General features: G+C 33.6%; 3 protein-coding genes across 6 annotated transcripts; 1 reads left to right on the forward strand and 2 right to left on the reverse strand.

Moving 5' to 3' along the window:
- Positions 1-1,123: 1,123 nt before the first annotated feature.
- Positions 1,124-3,762, reverse strand: LOC118033875 (uncharacterized). Of its 3 annotated transcripts, XM_073410989.1 has the most exons (3): positions 3,453-3,762; positions 2,467-2,831; positions 1,124-1,738 (listed from the first exon to the last, which is right to left on the reverse strand). In XM_073410989.1, the coding sequence occupies exon 3, from the start codon at positions 1,697-1,699 to the stop codon at positions 1,415-1,417; it is 285 nt and encodes a 94-aa protein (XP_073267090.1). In that variant the 5' UTR covers positions 1,700-1,738; positions 2,467-2,831; positions 3,453-3,762; the 3' UTR covers positions 1,124-1,414. The 3 variants fall into 3 exon arrangements, with proteins under 3 accessions (XP_073267090.1, XP_034894912.1, XP_034894907.1); XM_035039021.2 differs by lacking the exon at positions 2,467-2,831 and having other exon boundaries at positions 1,124-1,733; XM_035039016.2 differs by lacking the exon at positions 2,467-2,831 and having other exon boundaries at positions 3,453-3,759.
- A 1,140-nt stretch (positions 3,763-4,902) lies between these two features.
- On the forward strand, positions 4,903-8,562 carry LOC118033855 (uncharacterized). 2 transcript variants are annotated; one of them, XM_035038997.2, is made up of 8 exons: positions 4,903-5,058; positions 5,145-5,343; positions 5,432-5,671; positions 6,225-6,336; positions 6,434-6,608; positions 7,515-7,755; positions 8,056-8,372; positions 8,507-8,562. In XM_035038997.2, the coding sequence occupies exons 2-7, from the start codon at positions 5,160-5,162 to the stop codon at positions 8,346-8,348; spliced, it is 1,245 nt and encodes a 414-aa protein (XP_034894888.1). In that variant the 5' UTR covers positions 4,903-5,058; positions 5,145-5,159; the 3' UTR covers positions 8,349-8,372; positions 8,507-8,562. The 2 variants fall into 2 exon arrangements, with proteins under 2 accessions (XP_034894888.1, XP_034894879.1); XM_035038988.1 differs by having other exon boundaries at positions 8,056-8,562.
- A 2,141-nt stretch (positions 8,563-10,703) lies between these two features.
- LOC118033867 (ubiquitin receptor RAD23b) lies at positions 10,704-15,692 on the reverse strand. The gene is made up of 12 exons (XM_035039009.2): positions 15,535-15,692; positions 15,286-15,447; positions 14,406-14,441; positions 14,226-14,302; positions 14,092-14,133; positions 12,540-12,717; positions 12,325-12,465; positions 12,167-12,238; positions 11,612-11,659; positions 11,423-11,532; positions 11,088-11,166; positions 10,704-10,975 (listed from the first exon to the last, which is right to left on the reverse strand). The coding sequence occupies exons 1-12, from the start codon at positions 15,598-15,600 to the stop codon at positions 10,859-10,861; spliced, it is 1,128 nt and encodes a 375-aa protein (XP_034894900.1). The 5' UTR covers positions 15,601-15,692; the 3' UTR covers positions 10,704-10,858.
- Positions 15,693-19,081: the final 3,389 nt, after the last annotated feature.

Here is a 19,081-nt window from a genome sequence, read left to right on the forward strand (position 1 = left end):
GCATGAGATAGCGAGCTCTTGTCACGATTTAATTGAAAGATAGTACCAGGGAATTCTGTGTCCAAAGCAACCAAGGGGAAGCGAGAGATCGCTTCCTTGATTACAAAAAACTCATATACGAGGTTGTCTGCCCAGACTTCGCGCAGATGTACTGGTTTGCTGCTGTTCATCGTTGACGCTGTTGTGATTTGAAGATCTAATGCAAGTTGAGCTATTTCAATGGCTTAGGTTGTCAATCTATAGCCAAGATCTGGTCCAAAGTTGATGAGGAGTGTATGGAATCCTTGTTTCTTCTGGTTTTCCATCTCAAAATTAAAAAAGGAGATCATTCCTAGGTTTCCTGCCCTGAGAAGGATTGTCCTAATGGAGTTCTACTTTCAGTGTCTTAAATTAATTCGGTTTATAATTACAACCTCTTTATATAATCAAGGAGTCCTTAACGAATAAGACACTTAATTACCTACCTAATATCCAATCAGGGAGGGATTAAAAAAACAAATTGCATGTATTGTTCAATCCATCTGTTTCAAAGATATTATTTCATTTAACTTTTCAGCAATTATTTACGTATCTTATTTCAAATTATTTTATTCATCATTTGAAAGTAAATAAGAGAGAATCTTGAGAGGAAGAATTAAAATAAATTTTAATTAGAGGTATAATATATAGTAAAATCAAGTAATTAATTGTTTAATTTTTTTAATCATGGATTATAATTTTAGGACTGAAAGGTGAACAATATCTTTGGAATAGAGGGAGCGGTTTTCTGTGACAAATTATGGTTTTGCTAAATGAAGAAGACAAATTGTCGGTCTAAATTGTTCTTGATTTGAAGAAAGCACAGGTGCTAAATTAACATGCAATCGGCAGCCGGGGATTGGGAAATTGATTGAGCAATCCAGAACCAGCAGAAAAGGTCTTCCTCTTGGTGTTTCATGGTGTGCCTGCCTTTTCTTTATCTGTAAGCAAAGAAACTCTGAAATTCCCCTGTTAACAGCATTTCTCAAGCTGTTCTTTTCACTGTCAAACACAAATGGTGGAAATCTGCAATTTGTCAAGCAGCTATTTATCAAGAAAACAGACTTGTTTGCTATCTGTTACAGCTGGGAACTAGTCTGAATAGGTATAACTTTGTAGCAGGTCGATCCTGCTTCTCGTTCATTGAATAATGATTTCATACATCAAAAAACTTACAGCACAGATAAACTATATCTAGAAAATGGGAGAACATAATTTAGCCATAAAAGAAATCACCTGTGTAATTGTTATAAAAACAATGAAGAATTATCAGTGGATGTGATTAAAAATTTTAAAGACAAATTCTGGTACATCATCATGTATACAAAGTCACTATGGAGCTCATGCATGAGGCAGAGAAAACACTACCAAGAACCGATTGACTGTGTCATCCGTGCTAGAAAAATTTGAGTTTTCCATTGCCTACCGAATCCTTTGCCACCTCCAAACGACATAATGTCTTTTTGGTACCTGTCAGTCCAGAACATGATTCAGTGGCCCCTAGGGTAACGGCGAAGTAGAGATAGATTGTGCATAAGAAAGCCAAGAGAGCCAAGGCTGTTAAGAGGAAACGGTGTCGCTGAAGGAGTGTTGACCAGCTACCCAACTCATCCCGTGGGAATGGCTTCCGGAAAGATGGTGATCTCCGGTGAGGAGAATTTATCATGCTATCAAGAACCATACTTGTATTCTCAGCTTCCTTGGACAACCCGAAACTATCCTAATTTGAGTTCATGGTGGAGGGTAAGGAGACATAATAGAATCAAAATTTCATTAAAAAAAAAAAACAAATACCAAGAGGAAATTATTCTGAGCATTACTGTCATCATCTAATATAATTTAAGAAAGCAGGGTTTATTACAATGTTTGAGTGGCTTTAAATTTGGTTGAACAATATCTTGCTTGGAGAATGAGGGGAGCACACAAACACCTCTAATTCATCTCCCTCGCTTGCTAGATTCTCTCTCACATACACACACAATAGACAACACATAATTCCCAGATAATTAGAGGAACTATAACCTATCTTCACTTTTTGCTATTTAAGTCTCGCATCTTTATAGGCTTTTGGGTGAGCATCAATATAGCAAGAACTGCTAAGCTAAAGCATGTTAGAAAAAAAAAAATTGAGGTATTAGGATACTGTAAAGACATAACCATATGTGCAAGAGAAAAAACCACCATGCAGCATCAGCAAAGTAATCAATCTTGCACTAGAAAGGAAACAACGTGGAAATCAAGGCTGTTTCATCGTCCATATTCTTGAGTTCGGTTAAGCAACAAAACATCCAAGTTACAATGAAGGTAAATAAAATCATCTAAAACGATGATTATTTGCAACTATTCTCAAGTCCATTATGACATAGAACAAAGGCATCTAGCGCATACACCATTTGGCAAATCCATCCATACAGCTGCTATATAAACATAATCATTGTGCAGGAATACCTGAGCAAGTATCTACAGGATCCAAATCTCCAGAGCAGTGAAAAGAGCAACACACACATGACACACCTCCCACAAGTTTTATCTTCATATTCGGTTGATTATCACAATGGTCGATCGATAATCACTCACAAAAAAGATCGAGAAACTACAAGAGAAATCAGTCCGGCCAAAAATACCCTGCCTAAGCACTTCAACAAACAAAGAGCTTAAGCAGTGAATTGTTCAGACAATATCCAATTGAAAGATCCAAGTGGGCCAAAAAGGAATGACGTTTAAAACAACGACTTATTAAAGACCGTCAACAATGCCCGCATATCAATGAACTTGTGTTCTATCTAGTAATAACGAGCACACCGGCGAGGGAGCTGTGTGTAGAGCAATGACTGTGGATTAAGACTGCGTGAAAACAATCACGCACTGACATGAGTCATAAGACTGCGTGAAAACAGGAAACGTATGCAATCGCACATAATGCCTGACTATGGATCCAATACCAATCTATCATTAATCCAGAGCAAGCAACAACAATCAGCACTTGAGAAACTCCAAAATACATGTCAAAATCAGCGTCCATAAAAAGCAGATCTTTTTCTTATAACCAGTCAGTAAAGTAGACAAGATTAAGAATCAAAGTCATATTTTTGCACATAGATGGGCCATCTGAGCACTGCCCATCCCAATTGATTTGAATAAATTTCACATTGACAGCTAGCTATGGTTCAAATTCTCTAAAGATTTATCACATTAATAAAGGAAAAGAATATACAAAAACAAACGTCCAACCAAATAGCAAAACACCCACATTGCAAAAATCAAACATCAAGCTCCCAAATTTCACATCCATTAAAAAAAACAAAAAAATTCTGGGAAACACCAATCAGATCTGAAGAAAAGAATCAGAAACTTGCGGTTCAAAGAAGATCAACAAAATCAGGTAAGAGAAGCTATAGCTTTTATCTTTCTAGAAGAAGCTTGTATCGTTTTACCTTGTAACAACGATAATGTCTTGTTTCTTCTCCGTTTCTCTCGGCAAAAAAGAGATTGAAAAAGAGAGATGGCTTGGATGAACGTCTATGCTATTCCCTCCCCTTCCCTTCACTACCCTCAAATAGTAGAGGAAAAAAAAAGAATCGTTTTTTATATAGGAAAAAAGGGACGACTCCTACGTGAAAAGTTAGTGAGAGACTGGCAGATTGGGCGTCCAAGGCTTTGCTTTGTGTACGATCGATGTTGGTTTGGTTTTATGAAGGGTATAAGTTGGGCCATCAGAGCATAAAGCTATGCTTCTTTTGGTAGGTTGGCGTTTGGAAATTTCAAGCGACGGATTAGGATTTAGGACCTGTTCCACATCAAGACAAAGACAAGAGGCTCTCCTCCATATACCATCATTGATTAGTACTCCCACCTGGACAGACAATGATTGTTTAAAACTAACTATGACTAAGTTCAATAAAGTCCCACCTTGGATTTTTTTTTTTTTTTAGTATAGAAAAATGGCTGTCCAATAAATAAATGCTGCATGAAACATGGTGTCTTTTATTCCCAATATATTTTGAAAGAATTATCGTTGGGTTGTGTTTAGTTAATATTCTGAATAAATGAATATATACAAAAAACTAATAGAAACTTATTTGATTAGAGAAATGAAAATAAAGATATGAAGTAAATTTGTGTTTATAATAATTTTTAGTGAGTTTCTATCCTTTTAAAATACAAAATACAAGGAGGACATGCACATCCTATTTCTATTATTTTTATTTTTTATATCTCGAGATTATAAATAAACCCTTTATTAAAATAAAAATTAATCTAGCAAGATGCATTATCTCTCTCAAAATTAAAAAAGGGCTTTTAACTAAAAACTTAGATTGAATAAATTTTCTCTTTGTTGTTTAAATCAATTGTTAGAAACTTTTAGATAAACAGTTAGAAATAAGTGGAATTTGTAGAAGGTGAAGGTCAAGGGCTTCAAATTCATGTGAAAGCCTAGACATGTTGATTTATTATATTTTTAGTGTTTATGGTGGTTTAAATATTTATTACAATCATAAATTGTTGTATTTTTTGTAAGAAAAAAAATCTATCCCCAGTTAATAATCCATTGATGCAAGGAAAATTGTAAAGATAAAACAATTGAAGTTGATATTTTATTTATAGAATTAAGATTTTTAAATGGTAGCAATTGGTGTTCTTATGATTTGGTGATCTAAAAATCTTCAGTCCTTCTTTCCAATTCCATTAGGATAAAACATCCAAGAGAAAAATTCAAACGAAACTAGATGAATGGACTAAAACTACCCAGATTTTATTATACATCATAAGGGCTCGATTGCACAGTTGATAGTACAGGGCTTAATGTGTAAGGAGATTTAAAGTACAGGGACTAAAAAGGTTATAAGAAATTATAATCCCTACCGTACATAAATTGCGACTTCACCCGCACAACCACGTAATCCAACGGCAAGCATAACGAACTTTCTCGGAAAAGCAGAGAACCACGCAGTAGAGCCAAAAGCACCAGTCTTTCTTGAGCGAGAAAACAAAAATTCGTAATCAAAGCATTAAGAACACCTCTTCCTCCAATTCTCTCAGGTACCCACAATCTAGTTTCTCCTTCTCAAATTAGGGTTTTAATTTTTTTCAATAAAGTTTTGATTTTTTTGAAATACTTTGCTCAGACTGTTGAAAACAAGATGTGGGCAGCTTCTTGCCTGGCGTCATGCTGCGCTGCCTGCGCGTGTAATGCATGTACGACTGTAGTATCTGGGATTAGCAGACGATCCGCCAGGATCGCCTACTGCGGTCTCTTTGCTTTGTCTTTAATCGTTTCCTGGATTCTCCGAGAAGTTGCGGCTCCTCTCATGGAACAAATACCTTGTAAGCCCTTTAATTCCCGTTGTTTTTTACCAATTTAATTGTGATGATGATGATGGTGCTAACAATTTTTGTTGGTTCTGAATGGTAGGGATTAATCATTTTCATAAGACGCCGGATAGGGAATGGTTTGAGACAGACGCGGTTTTGCGTGTTAGTTTGGGAAATTTTCTTTTTTTCACTATATTGGCTATTATGATGGTTGGTGTGAAGAATCAGAAGGACCCACGTGATAGTTTGCACCATGGCGGATGGATGGGCAAAGTTGTTTGTTGGTGTCTTTTGGTGATCTTCATGTTTTTCCTTCCGAATGAGATTGTCAGCTTCTACGGTAATTGGTTGTGACTTGCTGGGATGCTGTTTATGTATTTAATTGTGGTTTTGTTTAGTAGCTTTGTTGTTTCGAAGTGTCTTGGCTTGTCATTTTTCAAGAGTGTTTTTCGGTTTGCTATGCAATTTGGCGAGGACTTGTTAAGACTTAAGTATACTGAATGTCAATGGCAAAAAGGTTTCTGTTTACGTACTCACATAAAGGGTGATATATTTGCAGGTCAATGACCTACTACTTTGAGGAAAAAAGTATTAGCCAATTTGAGTAGGAGTGACAGAAATGAACTTATTTTAGGACTTGAATATCCTATATTGTGTCTGTTAGTTGGTTCATTTTACTTACCAGATTCTGTTTGGGGTCATTGATAGATATTAATTTGAATTATTGATATGATGTTTGCTAAGGCGACGCCTAATCTGAAATTCTTAACTTGTGCTAACTGATGACATGCTTTGGCAGATTGATTGTCTGCTTTTGATGTTCCTGTGCCTTTCTTTTCCTGTAAGACATTTTTTTGTCTGACAAACTGACAAGTTAAATTTTTTATTTGCAGAGTCAATTTCCAAATTTGGCTCTGGATTGTTTCTTCTTGTTCAAGTTGTGCTTCTGTTGGATTTCGTTCATGGATGGAATGACAAATGGGTTGGATATGATGAACAGTTCTGGTTAGTTTTGCTTTTTCTTTCTTTTCTCTTAGTTGTCTTCTTGTTTCCATTCCACAACCAGATTAACCAATTCTATTTTGCAATTTTATTTAAATAGGTACGCCGCTTTATTTGCTGTGTCGTTTGTCTGTTATGTGGGAACATTTGCCTTCTCAGGACTTCTCTTTCATTGGTTCACTGCATCTGGACAGAACTGTGGACTAAACACTTTCTTTATTGTTATGACCCTGATCTTCGCGTTTGTTTTTGCTGTCATTGCACTACACCCTGCAGTAAGTTTAATTCTTTTTGTGTTCCAACTTCCAATAAATCCAACCATTATGACTATTCATTTTACCTTGTCACAGATGTTGGTGAAACTGATGCATTGCAAGAGGGATGTGATTGATGCCACAATTGTTTTGTTTATATATGTTCTATTCTAATGTAGTTTGAACAGGGTAACCCTTCAAAATTGGTTCATAAGGAGAATAATACTTTTGGTTATGCAATTATCAAAAAAATGGCTAATCATCTCTCATCCAAATCATCAAGAATTACAGTTGAACATGTATTCTACAATAATAATAATAATAATAATAATAATAATGCAATTGGTCCAGGAATGATACAAAAATGAGAGCAGGATTTAGCTTGATCAATTAGACCACTGGTCCTATGACCAATGTCATGAGATTTTAAGCTTTTAGTAGTTCTAAGTTACATTAACCTATTATGGTTATAGGATGTTTTACTGGCCAGTCCATTTTTATTTCATAAAAAGGCTCTCTTCAATGTGTTAATAAACTTTGGAGTGCTGTACTCTTTGCATATGTAAATGCAAGATGTATCTAATATTGTCTCTGTATCGAGAGACTTTATGTTTTCCACGAATGATAATGTAAATGTTGGAACTTATATTGATTTCCCAGATGCAACTGAATTCCTCATGGTCTGCAGGTATAAAGAAACTGCTGTGTCATGCTCATTTTATGTGTTCTTTGTCAAAGAAAATCCTGTTTTGATTTCTCTCTCATGAGGATGCATATAGTTGTTCTATTTGCATGTTTGATAATTTCAAATTATTGTTTGTTATGTTAGTTTTGAGACGGCTAGAGTGCATAGCTTCACTTGCTTCTTTCCTGGTAAAAGAACTCTTGGTTTGCCGTCTCATAGGCTGTCACTTTCTTGGTACACAGGTAAATGGAAGTGTTTTGCCTGCTTCAGTTATATCCTTGTATTGCATGTACCTATGCTATAGTGGACTTTCCAGCGAACCAAGGGAATATGAGTGCAATGGTCTTCACAGGCATTCAAAAGCTGTTTCTACCAGTACTCTTACCATCGGTTTGCTTACAACTGTTCTATCTGTAGTCTATTCTGCTGTCCGTGCTGGATCCTCTACCACCCTGCTCTCCCCACCAAGTTCACCCCGCGCTGGTAAATCTTTAGCAAACATTTCAGACTTTTGATATGTAGTGTCCATATGATATCTCAAGAATCTGTTCAGAAATCTTTTGAATAAAAATGTTTATACACCTGAAAGTTTCCAAAACTTAATCTATTATGTCCGTTACTGATATGAGGTAATTGAGACTGCCTGCTTTACTGCGGATGTTATTTTTTCTCTTGGTTAGGACCTTATGTTAAATGTGCTTTCATGAGACTTTGTTATCACTTCCCCTATCCCATTGATATGACAATTTTTGCTTGGAATCTGACATTTGGCTTCTGGGTTAGGTGCCGACAAACCTTTGCTTCCACTGGACAGCAAGCCAAGTGAGCAAGAAGAAAAGGAGAAGGCTAAGCCAGTCACATATTCTTATACCTTCTTCCACATCATCTTCTCTCTTGCGAGTATGTACTCTGCAATGCTTTTGACTGGATGGTCAACCTCGGTTGGGGAGAGTGGAAAGCTGGTAGATGTGGGGTGGCCCTCTGTTTGGGTTCGTATTTTGACTGGGTGGGCAACTGCAGGTCTCTACATCTGGTCTCTGGTTGCTCCTATTCTGTTCCCAGACAGAGAGTTCTGAGTCTCCTACTCTCCTGGGTGGAAGGTACTGTAGGAAAAACTATTGTAATCCAATGTGCAATGGTGTGGATGAACAGTAATTTTCCCACGTCCTGCTTTATGTATAATATATATTTCTATTCTAATTCACTAGGTGAACAATGTTTTCAATGAATGTAGGTGAAAAGTGTTTTCTATGATTTGAATGAGACGTCAACAATGCACCGTTAAGTTCACTGTTTGGGAACGATGGAGCATAAGTGAATTTATTTCCAAACCTTTTTCAAAAGGAATGGAGATGTTTTAGATTTCCCCCACCAAACAATCATATAAAAAACATTAAAAGAAAAGGTTGGAGCCCGATTTCCTTTATTATGTGATTCATCTTCTCAGTTAATACCCAAAATGTTTTTTTAAAAGAATTTTTGTCATTTAATTTTTTTTATTTTCTATTTAATATTTCACTTAGTAGTTGACTTTGAATTGAGTTTAATGTTTTTATTTTGTTTTGGTTGGTTTTACAAGAGAGGCTCTTGTTGTATTAAAAATAAATTTTGATATTGAGTTAATGCTTGATTAGTTGATTTGGTAAAATAAAATTTAATTTTATTAATTTAATATAATTAAAACTTTAAAGACCTGATTTCAAATAAAAATAAATATTTAGTTTTTTTAAAAAATAATAATAATATTTTTATCTCTGCTTAGCAACTTAATATTTGATTGAAATCAACATATTTATTTTTATTTTTATTATTATTATTATTATTATTATTTACTAGCATAAATAATCATAGTCCCACTTAACTCGTGACCGCGAACTTACACCAGGTCGACTTCCGTGTCAGGTTTGAAAACTATATAATAGATAACTTTTTAAAACCCATGACACTAGTCATTGAAACAAATCATTATACATAGGATCTAAAATAAATAAAAAAAACAATTAAAAGAATAAGAGTAAAAAATAAAAATAAAAAATAAATTAAAGGAAAAAACAATTCGATAATCAAATGGTTAAATTGATAAAAAAAAAAAATATTAAACATTAGGACAAAAAATTTTAAAAGAATAAGGATCAAATTATAACTCAAACTGGGTTGAATAAGTCAGTTTTTATTTCAAGGAAACATTAAAAAAAATTGGCAATGATAGTAGATGAATAATTTAAAAAAAAGAAAAAAATGACCACGATAACCTAGAAAAACAAATACATGAAAGTATATAATTGGATAAAAAAAACTAGGCTCAAGTAAATGAAGATGTTGCATGACAAATATATAACCTAGATAATAAGAAGCAAGTCAAATCAAGTTAACCATAAAAATCTATGAACCAGATAATAAGATTGAGATAATCTGACAGATCACTTTTTTAAAATTTCACTTGACTCGACAATTTCACTTATGACCTGAGTGATTTAAGACACAGGTCAGGTCGGGGTCCAATAAAAAAAAAAATTGACGGGGTATAATCTCATCAAACAACTTTATTGATTAAGAAATTAACTTTCAATGTTTATAAAATTTACCATAAAACCTATTTGAAAAGGTCTAAAAAGCAATTGGGTTCAGGGTTCATTTTTCCTTCATGGAAAAGGCAAAGTTGACTTTTAACTATATATTTAAAGAATGAAAAAAATATATATTCTTGGTCGACAACTTTTTTAAAAAAATTTGAGGTAATTAAGTAACTTAATTATTTAAAAAATTATGAACAAGATATTTCTATCTTGTACAATTATTAAATGCCTAACAGACCATGTAAAAAAACCAAGATATACCCTAAATTAAGGCTTATTATTTTCTTGGGAAGGGCAAAAACATCATAGCGGTGAATAGAAAAATGTATTTATTTCTATAGGAAATTTGCCTTCCAATTTAATTGTTTTTTTGTGTGTGTTTATGTGCATAATTATTAAAAATATATATCATATTGACAAATCAAGTATTTTAATTATTTAAAAAAAAGAGTTGAATTTTCGCGAATGAACCAAGCACAATAATTGACATCTGAAATTTTAAGGAACGCAGTCTCAATCAACCAAGCACAATTAATTGACATCTGAAATTTTAAAGAACGCAGTCTCAATAGAGAGCACTTTTGATCCCCACAAGTTTCTCCCTTCCAAATTCTAATTCACTCTTGAGCACGCCGGAATATATAGTGGATAATTGCCTGTGTTGTGGTGGAGAAGGGAGTTTAGAGGTGATAATGGCAGCGGCAGCCGCAACGGAATAGTGGTAGCAACGTGCACCTAATCAAAGTGCATTGAGTCCTTATAAGTGCATGATCTATCCAAACCATTGATTGTGAGAAGTAATTCATTCGCTATCATATTTCAGCTAGACATTAGAGAGTACAAGAGATGAAGAGATAATTTAAGGCAGCTTTTATCAAACGCCATTCCAAAACCCATTATCAAAATTAATTTTCAGGATTCATAGTTAGAAACTATAAAGTAAACCAAACACTACCAAACTAAAGTTTATCACAAGGACAAGGACCCTTATATAAAATCAAAACTACAAATCAATCTTCAAAATCTGCACCATTTTCCAGTAGATAGTTGGCTGCCAGCTCCTCGTTGCGATCACAAGCCAAAAATGCCTCGATGACGAGGGCTCTATCGAATCCCATTGCCACAAGCTACAACAGGAGAAGAATAAGTGTAAGTAAACACAGAAAAACAGCAAAAGTGTCAGAACAGAAACCAAACAAACAATACAGTTCAGAAACGGAGTAAACAAAGTAGGCATACCCGTTCAATAGCCTCTTGTTCAGCTGGGGTCACGTTGATAGCATGGGGCATATCTTGGTCAGGTTGATCGAATATATCCCTGAGAAAAACCGATCATGCCATACTGTGGCATCAAATATTCTATCATAGAAATTATGGGAAAAAGATTTATGTAGCAAATATGAAATATATATATATATATATATATATATATATATATATATAACTACCAAACTCAAATGAAGATGAAGACCTAATTAACCACCATCAGCTAGATCGCTTTATCTTTTATGAACCAAGATACTTGCTTAGAAGACTTTTCAGATTTCACCATATACACCAATAAAGTTACTCACCCTTCAGAACCATCAAGCGGTTCATTTATTAACTGAAGAAACTCTGCATTATGCTCTTGAATCATTCTTAAAAGCTGGGGGTTTTGCTTTCCAAGCTCCTGGAGCATGGGCTGTAACAGAAGTAGCTGATTTAACTTTGAGACAACAAATGTCATCATAAAAAAAAAAAAAAGAGAAATGAAAAGGTACCTGCAAGATTTGTGGATTTGCTTGAACCATTGAACGCAATGCTTGAAACTAAAATGCAACAAAGATGGAAAAAACAAAATTATTTGACGTCAACATACAAACTTGATAATCACTGGAAATCCTAAATCAAGTAGTGTCTATGGTTATTTGGCAATAGGCAGTAAATGAAACATAGAAACTTGATAAACATTAGAGATCCTAAATAAAGCAATATCAATGGGTAATTTGGCAATTGGCATTAAATGAAATTTAGTATCCACCCCAAAACCCATCTAAGCATATCAAGCAAAACAGTTATACACTTTAGTTATAAATCCATACCTACATATTTCCTGCCTTTATTCATGATTTTCTCACAATTTATTACACTATTTTTAGATCCAATACCATGAAAGAGCAAGAGAAGTAACTTTTTTTAATAAGATAAAAATGGCCCAAGCACATGCACATGCACATGAAGATTGGTGTGAGATGTGAAGACCAATGGGTTTAGCATTAAATGCATTGCATTTAAAATCCAATACAAGAATAACAACAAGGTGTAAGGAACCATACTTGTTGATTGTTTCTAAGGAAATCAAGAGAGCCAAGTACGAGGCCAGCATCGCCTCCACCACCAGAAAGTGTCTGCCAGACAGGTTTCAAATCAATAACAGTAACAAACACTATACAGCTAATACATGATAAAAACCCTCTAAAATCTGAAGCTTTACCTCAGGAAACATATTCAGTGGAGAAGAATTAGGTCCTCCTGGTGCAAGTGCAGGTGCAGCCGGAGCTGCACCTGTTTCAATGCCCTGATCTGCAGGAAACCGAGCCACTGGGACAGCAACTTCTGCTGTTTCTGGAATGCCCTGAGACAGAATACTGGTGTTAATGCTAATCTAAGCAACGATTGCTACAGGCTACACACAGGATTTAGACTTACAGAGTACAAGTAGTCCACTGCCCGCTCTGGGTTATTATAGGCAGCTCGAAGTGCGCGAGTAACTGTTTCTTTGTCCCAGTTTCCACCACCTATATCCATTATTTGCTGAATAGTCTGCTCCAAACTACTGCCAGCAACTAAATTGGAAGCAGCTTGACCATAGGTATCACTCTGTGCACTGCAGCAATTACACAGTATTATCACCATTAGAATAGGCAAGAACAAAAGCTGCGGATTATAGATAACATGTTTCTTAAAAAAGGGTAAATTTTATAAAATCACCCTCAACAAGATCAGATTGTTAGCCCTCAATTGTACACAAAGCAAGAATTACATCGAACTGAGCTGGATCAGGCATTTACAGCATGCACGCACTAGTAGGTTTTAGTTAATATCGAGAACCAAAAAATCAACATTTTCTTCAGGAAATGCTAATGGCGACATTAAGAGAATAAAAAGAAAATGTATACTATGAAATTGTTAGAATAAGATTTCCTTAAAATATCACACACGGACTTAAAATCCGTGTAAGGAGGGTAACACGCATCTGACCACTCTAATCAATTTTGGTATTGACAGATATTGTCTCTCCTTGACCACATTATCCGAGAACTAAAAGATGGCAGAACTTAGACCAGCAGCAAGTTACCAAACAAAAAAACCATGCCCTCTACAATATCTAATCTGGTTTTTTACAGAAAATTTACATGGGCCTAGGATTTATGCTTTAAATGAACTTTAGCTTCTTATATTCAGGACAGCTCACACTGACAAGTGATGGAACTATCCATAAGAAGCCCTTTGAATCAATTGGATTGCCGATAATCCTCTCTGAAACATGCATGGTTGTATGGAAAATTGTCATGCCATCCCTAATAGCAAAGAGTAACTTTGTTATGTAATTTCAAACGGGAGCTTCCAACTCTGGTTAGAAGTTTGAGGACATATCTTAAAATAACAAGAATATAAGAGCAGAACAAAATCTCATCCTCTTAATGAATAAAATCCTGTCTTCAAGTTTCTTGCTATGTAATTTTAAAGATCTCATATATGTTCCAACTTTGGCTTGAGATGGTGAGAATAAAAGGGAAAACTTATAAGCAAAGCAGACCACTTGAGGTTGTTGCTAAATTTCCATGGCAAGTACAGAATTCTTCCTCAATACAAAACATATAAACCAGTAGCACCAGTGTCCCCCACAGCAAAGCTGTCACCAGGAACTAAGTTACACCTACTAGACCGGTATAGTGCATTTACTACCAAATATTATGGCTTGAGTTTGAGAGAAGAAAAAGGAGAATTGCACTATAAGCAATGCAAACCGCTTGAGGTTGTTGCTAAATTTCCATAGCAAAGTATATGATTCTTCCTCAATACAAAACATATAAACCAGGAGCACTGGTGGTCCACAAATCAAAATAGGCCGAGAAATTAACCAGTAACTAAGTTTCATATACTAGATCGATATTGTGTATTTACTGACAAATATTATGGCCATATTGTCTTAAAATAACCAAAATATATATAATGCAAATAGAGATAAAGCATGTACTTGGCTGTTGCTGTGTCAGAAGCAGATGCACTCTTTGAGGCCCTGCAATGACAGATTTATTATATAAGAAAGATAAATTCCGTTATTTCAGAATCGTTAAAAACAAAAGGTATTTGCGGTATATTTAAGCTTACGGTGCTTGTGCATCAGGTGCGGGAGCATCAGGAGTCGAATTTGAAGTTGGTGTGGTGGTAGGTGGTGTAGAAACAGGCTGGTGTACATAAACATAAGAACGGGATTAATTAAAAAGAATAAAAAATATACAAGAACAAGACACTACCAGGAGAAAGGTAAAAACCAAGGATGAAAAATACCAGGGTGGATGAAGTCCCAGCTGCAGCTGTTTTACTCTGTAACGATAGCAGATTGATGGAAGTAAATGTTAAGGGTCAAGCAAAAAACAGAAGCATTAAAGCATAAAGTCCACAACTGCTCATGCAGTTCATGAACAAAACACATAAAAATGATGTTGGTAACAAATGTGGATAAACACAAGCCAATGCGCTTGCAAACGCTATGCAGTTTCTACAAAATATTAATTGGAAAAGGCTAACAGGGCCCCTTAGGGAACTCTTTAAGTGATTAGCAGTTAAAAGTGGTTAAGTGTTGTAATAATTAGACAACTTTGATTTCAAATTTTCATCTAACCACCATTACCTACCCGTCAATTACAGGTTAACAGCCACAGATTTCATTTCCAAATTTGTAACGCTGTTGGATGAAATGCTCGAAATTCAACTGGTCTAATTATTAAAACATTTAAAGACCGTAAGCTACGACAAATAATTCGGATACTATCAAGAGATCAGTTATCGGTAGTTATTAATTTTACACCGGATTTACTCACAAGGAAACTACAAAATCTCTCAGCTCCACATAAGAGTCTTTACCTGAATATATTGTTCACCAAAACAATCAAAATACACCAGTAATGCAATACATGATCGCACACTAAAAGCCACGAACAAAAACATCCAAAATTTCATACAAAAAAATCCCAAAACACCAAATACAAGCCCCGAGGAAATTCACATTGACGTCATCAAAATCATCAACATAAATATAGCAGGGATTAAACATTAACAAAAAAAAAACTTCCAAAATAATCAATTAAACATTAAAACCACAGCATAGGATTAGCAAATTAAAGACTGGACAAAAAGAAAACAAAAGTAGAACAAAAAAAACTATTACCTTGCTAAGCATGACAACAAGAAAACCATCTTCGGTAACCTTATTATCAACTAAAGTAGTCTCATCTTTCAAGACTTTCCCATTATGAATCAACAATTGTTGTCCACATGGGTAATTGTCTTTTCCTTGCACGTCTTCGATATTCTTCTTTACACCCATTACCTTGACATTTTTAAAAAATATTATTGCTCAAAAAAATAAAAAGAAAAATGCAGTGCTAAGAATTATAATTAAGGTTTAATTACTTACAGTGTCGGTGGGTTGAACCTTAATTTCGAAATGGCTGCCTTTCAGTGTCTTGACGGTGAGCTTCATTGTGGCGGGGAGATGCAAAACCGACAGCGTTGTTAGGAGGAAAGAAACCCTAGAGAGGATCAGAATGGGCTGGTTGTGGCAGGTGCAGCAATTTATAAAGAGCTACCAAATTAAAAGAAAGAAAGAGGTGAATGCGCGAGTGGATTTTTGGGTTTAATTTGCTGCCTGCAGCTGCACGCTTTGGTCACGTGACTTCAGCCATTTTAAAAAAACAAAACAAATAAGAGCTACCATAAAATATTAAATAGGATATTGATGGCCAATTCTTAAAATTTGTTTTTTATTTTTTTATTTTCTACTCTTGCAAGAATTTAAATTAATTAGTGCAGAAAAGGCATTAACCATGTTATGTTTTCGGAAGAAAAAAATGTTTTGAAAAATATATAAATATAAAAATAGTGCATTCAATAATCATGCATTTTTTTTTTATATAAATTTCGAGATATAATTTTAATTTTTTTTATAGGATAAACACATTTGAATGTACCTTTTTAATTAAAAAAGTGTATTTAATATTACAATTTTTTTAATTTTTTTATATCAGTATATTAAAATTATAAAAAATAAAATAAAAATTTAAAAACACACCAAAAAAACATAATCGTACTTGGAACACTTCAAAATTCTTGATGGTATATTAAAAGGCAATTATGATATCAAATGTTTCTTATAATTTATATATTTTCAGTGTAACTACACGTGTGGGATTCAAACTTAAGATATCACTCCTTTTATCTTTGCATGGGTATTATTAAGCATATAATTAAGCAATATTCTAATACACTAATTCACTTACTTATATTAATTAATATAAGATTAAATATTTACAACAATAATTATACAGAAGCCGTGCATTAGGATTGGAGAGTGGTAAGAGATAATTCAATGGAAACATGGATCCCAAATTTGTTCATTGAAACTTGCTACGATTTTGGATAAGGATATCTTAAAATGAATATCTTTAACATTAATTTTTTAGCCATTTATAGCTTAAAATTATTTCCTTGTCAGGAAAAGGACTTGGATTCTCCAACGCATCAAAATTTTCAAATTCTATGTACAGAGTTAATTAGATAAGTCAAGTTTAAGGTTTATTTTTACATTTTAAAAGTATTTTTTAAAAATATTTAAATTTATTTAAATTTATTTTTATTTTAAATTAATATTTTTTTTGATATTTTTTAAATCATTTTGATGCGCTGATGTAAAAAAATAATTTTTAAAAATAAAAAAATATATTATTTTAATATATTTTAAAGTTAAAAATATTTTAAAAAGCAACTGCAACCACACTCACATACACGGTAATTATTGGTTGCTTTTTCTTGAAATACTTATATTTATATATAAAAAAAAAAACACAAAGAAAAATAATAATAGTAAGAAAAATATTTTTAAATTTGGATGAAAATATTCTTATAATTTTTTATAGTTAAATATAATTTTATCTTTCATAACCTATCTATGTGTATTTATTTTCGGAGCACACTAGAGTTTTTCTATTTAGATTTCGTTTAGAGTGTTTTTGGTACTACGCATGTAGATCACGTGACTGACGAAAATTCACTATTTTTGTATTTCTCCGTTTAAAGATTATTGCCAAACATGCTCCCTTCTTTTAAACCTGTGACTAGACTTGTTCACATGCTAAAAAGCCCATCATCCAGGCCCAAGGTTTTGATTAAGGTCTGGACAAGGATTTTTTAAACTCCAGGTTCCGCCCAATACAGTTAGAAATAGAGCTTGCTCGGGCATCATTTATTAATAATAAAAAAAAAACAAATTCAAGAATGAAAATCTAAAACTAAATAGCAAATCAAATCAAATTAAATATTAAAAAATAAAATAAAATAATAATAAAAATATTGCAATCAATATAATAAATATCAAATTCAAACTTTAAAAAGGTTTAAAATTCAAATAAATAGTAATTAAAAAAAAATGACCAAAATTAATAAGATTACAAATTAGAGACACAATTGTTTTTTTAAAAGTTCAAACGTGATTTTCTAGGGAATAAAAAAAGAAAAAAAAGAAGAAAAAATAAAAACCTCTACTTCAATCCAACCAGACTTCCTTAATGAGCATGTGTCATACCGCCAAAAAATAAAATGGCGCATCATCCCTAACGTCGAGGTGGAAGTAGGATTTTGGTTGTTGTACGAACTCTTATGTGCTACTTGAATGGCGCGGTGGTTGTCACGCGCCAATAATTTTTTTTAATAATATTCTTAAATCTAAAATTAACAAGATGCCCCTATCAAAAATCTAAGAATAAAAAAAAGTCTAAAAAGATCAAAACACCCCGTAATTAGCCTTTGATTATTCAAATTACAAGGGTAATTTTGCCATTTAAATATTAATATAAGAAAATGATAAATAAACCCCTTTATACATGTATACTCTTACTGTTTTATTATTATTATTATTATTATCTTAAAAACAAAAGAACTCCTTACTTAAGGATTAATTTTTTGTGCTTCCAAGGGCAAATTAATATTTATATTGCAGCAAAAAAAAATTTACATACCATTTTTACCCCTAGTCAAATATACAATATCAATGTATACCATAAAAACATATTTATACTCCTAATTAAATGTTTAGTCAGTTTTTTTTAGCAAGCGCAAAATCATATTCACACTACCTCAATTTACAATAATTTGTGTCATGGTGAATAAAAAGATCGTCGACTTAATTTTGGGTTTTTTTTTTTTTCCTTAATTCTACAGCCTCCGTAACATGCATGTTATTGAATGGTTGAAATATCCTAGGCGGTAGCCATGGGAGAAAGAAAGGATATTAATAGCGTGTTTGTCAGATTTTAAAAAAATTATAACTTTTTATTTTTTTTATTTTAAATTAATATTTTAAATTATTTTAATATATTGATATTAAAAATAATTTTTAAAAAATATAAAATATATTTTTATAAAAGAAATTACTTTTAAAAAACAACCATTATTACGCTAACCACACTATAATTCAATAATCTTACCTCCACTAACATCCGCTTGAGTTTGTCACACACTCTTTCACCACCAATTGAGATATTCCCATTAATACCGCCATATATAGTAAGATAGTCGAGCTGGATTATCCACGATCGGCATAGTTACCGAATCACGATTATACTGTGGAAGTAGACACAGATCGGAGTAAAGTTTAGAGCATTCACCTGGCTAACAAGTGAGTGTTCACCTCGATTAATTAAGACCCAAGACTCCTGTGACCCTTCCTCTTTTTGTTCCACGTCATCATCTTCCTGGGAACATCCGAAAACCATCCGGTCAAGCATGACTGCGCTGGTTAACGTCGATGACTCATCAGAAGCTAGCTAGGTCATCTCACAGGCACAGGAATAATCAGTACTGTTGCGACAAATAAGCTTCCCTTCTTTGCAAAAGGGATCATCGCATCTAATAAAACGATGGGGAGATGAATTGCTGGGATCTTACATGGGAAAACTCTCGATCTTAGT

The sequence above is a fragment of the Populus alba genome, chromosome 1, assembly GCF_005239225.2.
Source record: "Populus alba chromosome 1, ASM523922v2, whole genome shotgun sequence".
Lineage (NCBI taxonomy): Eukaryota > Viridiplantae > Streptophyta > Magnoliopsida > Malpighiales > Salicaceae > Populus > Populus alba.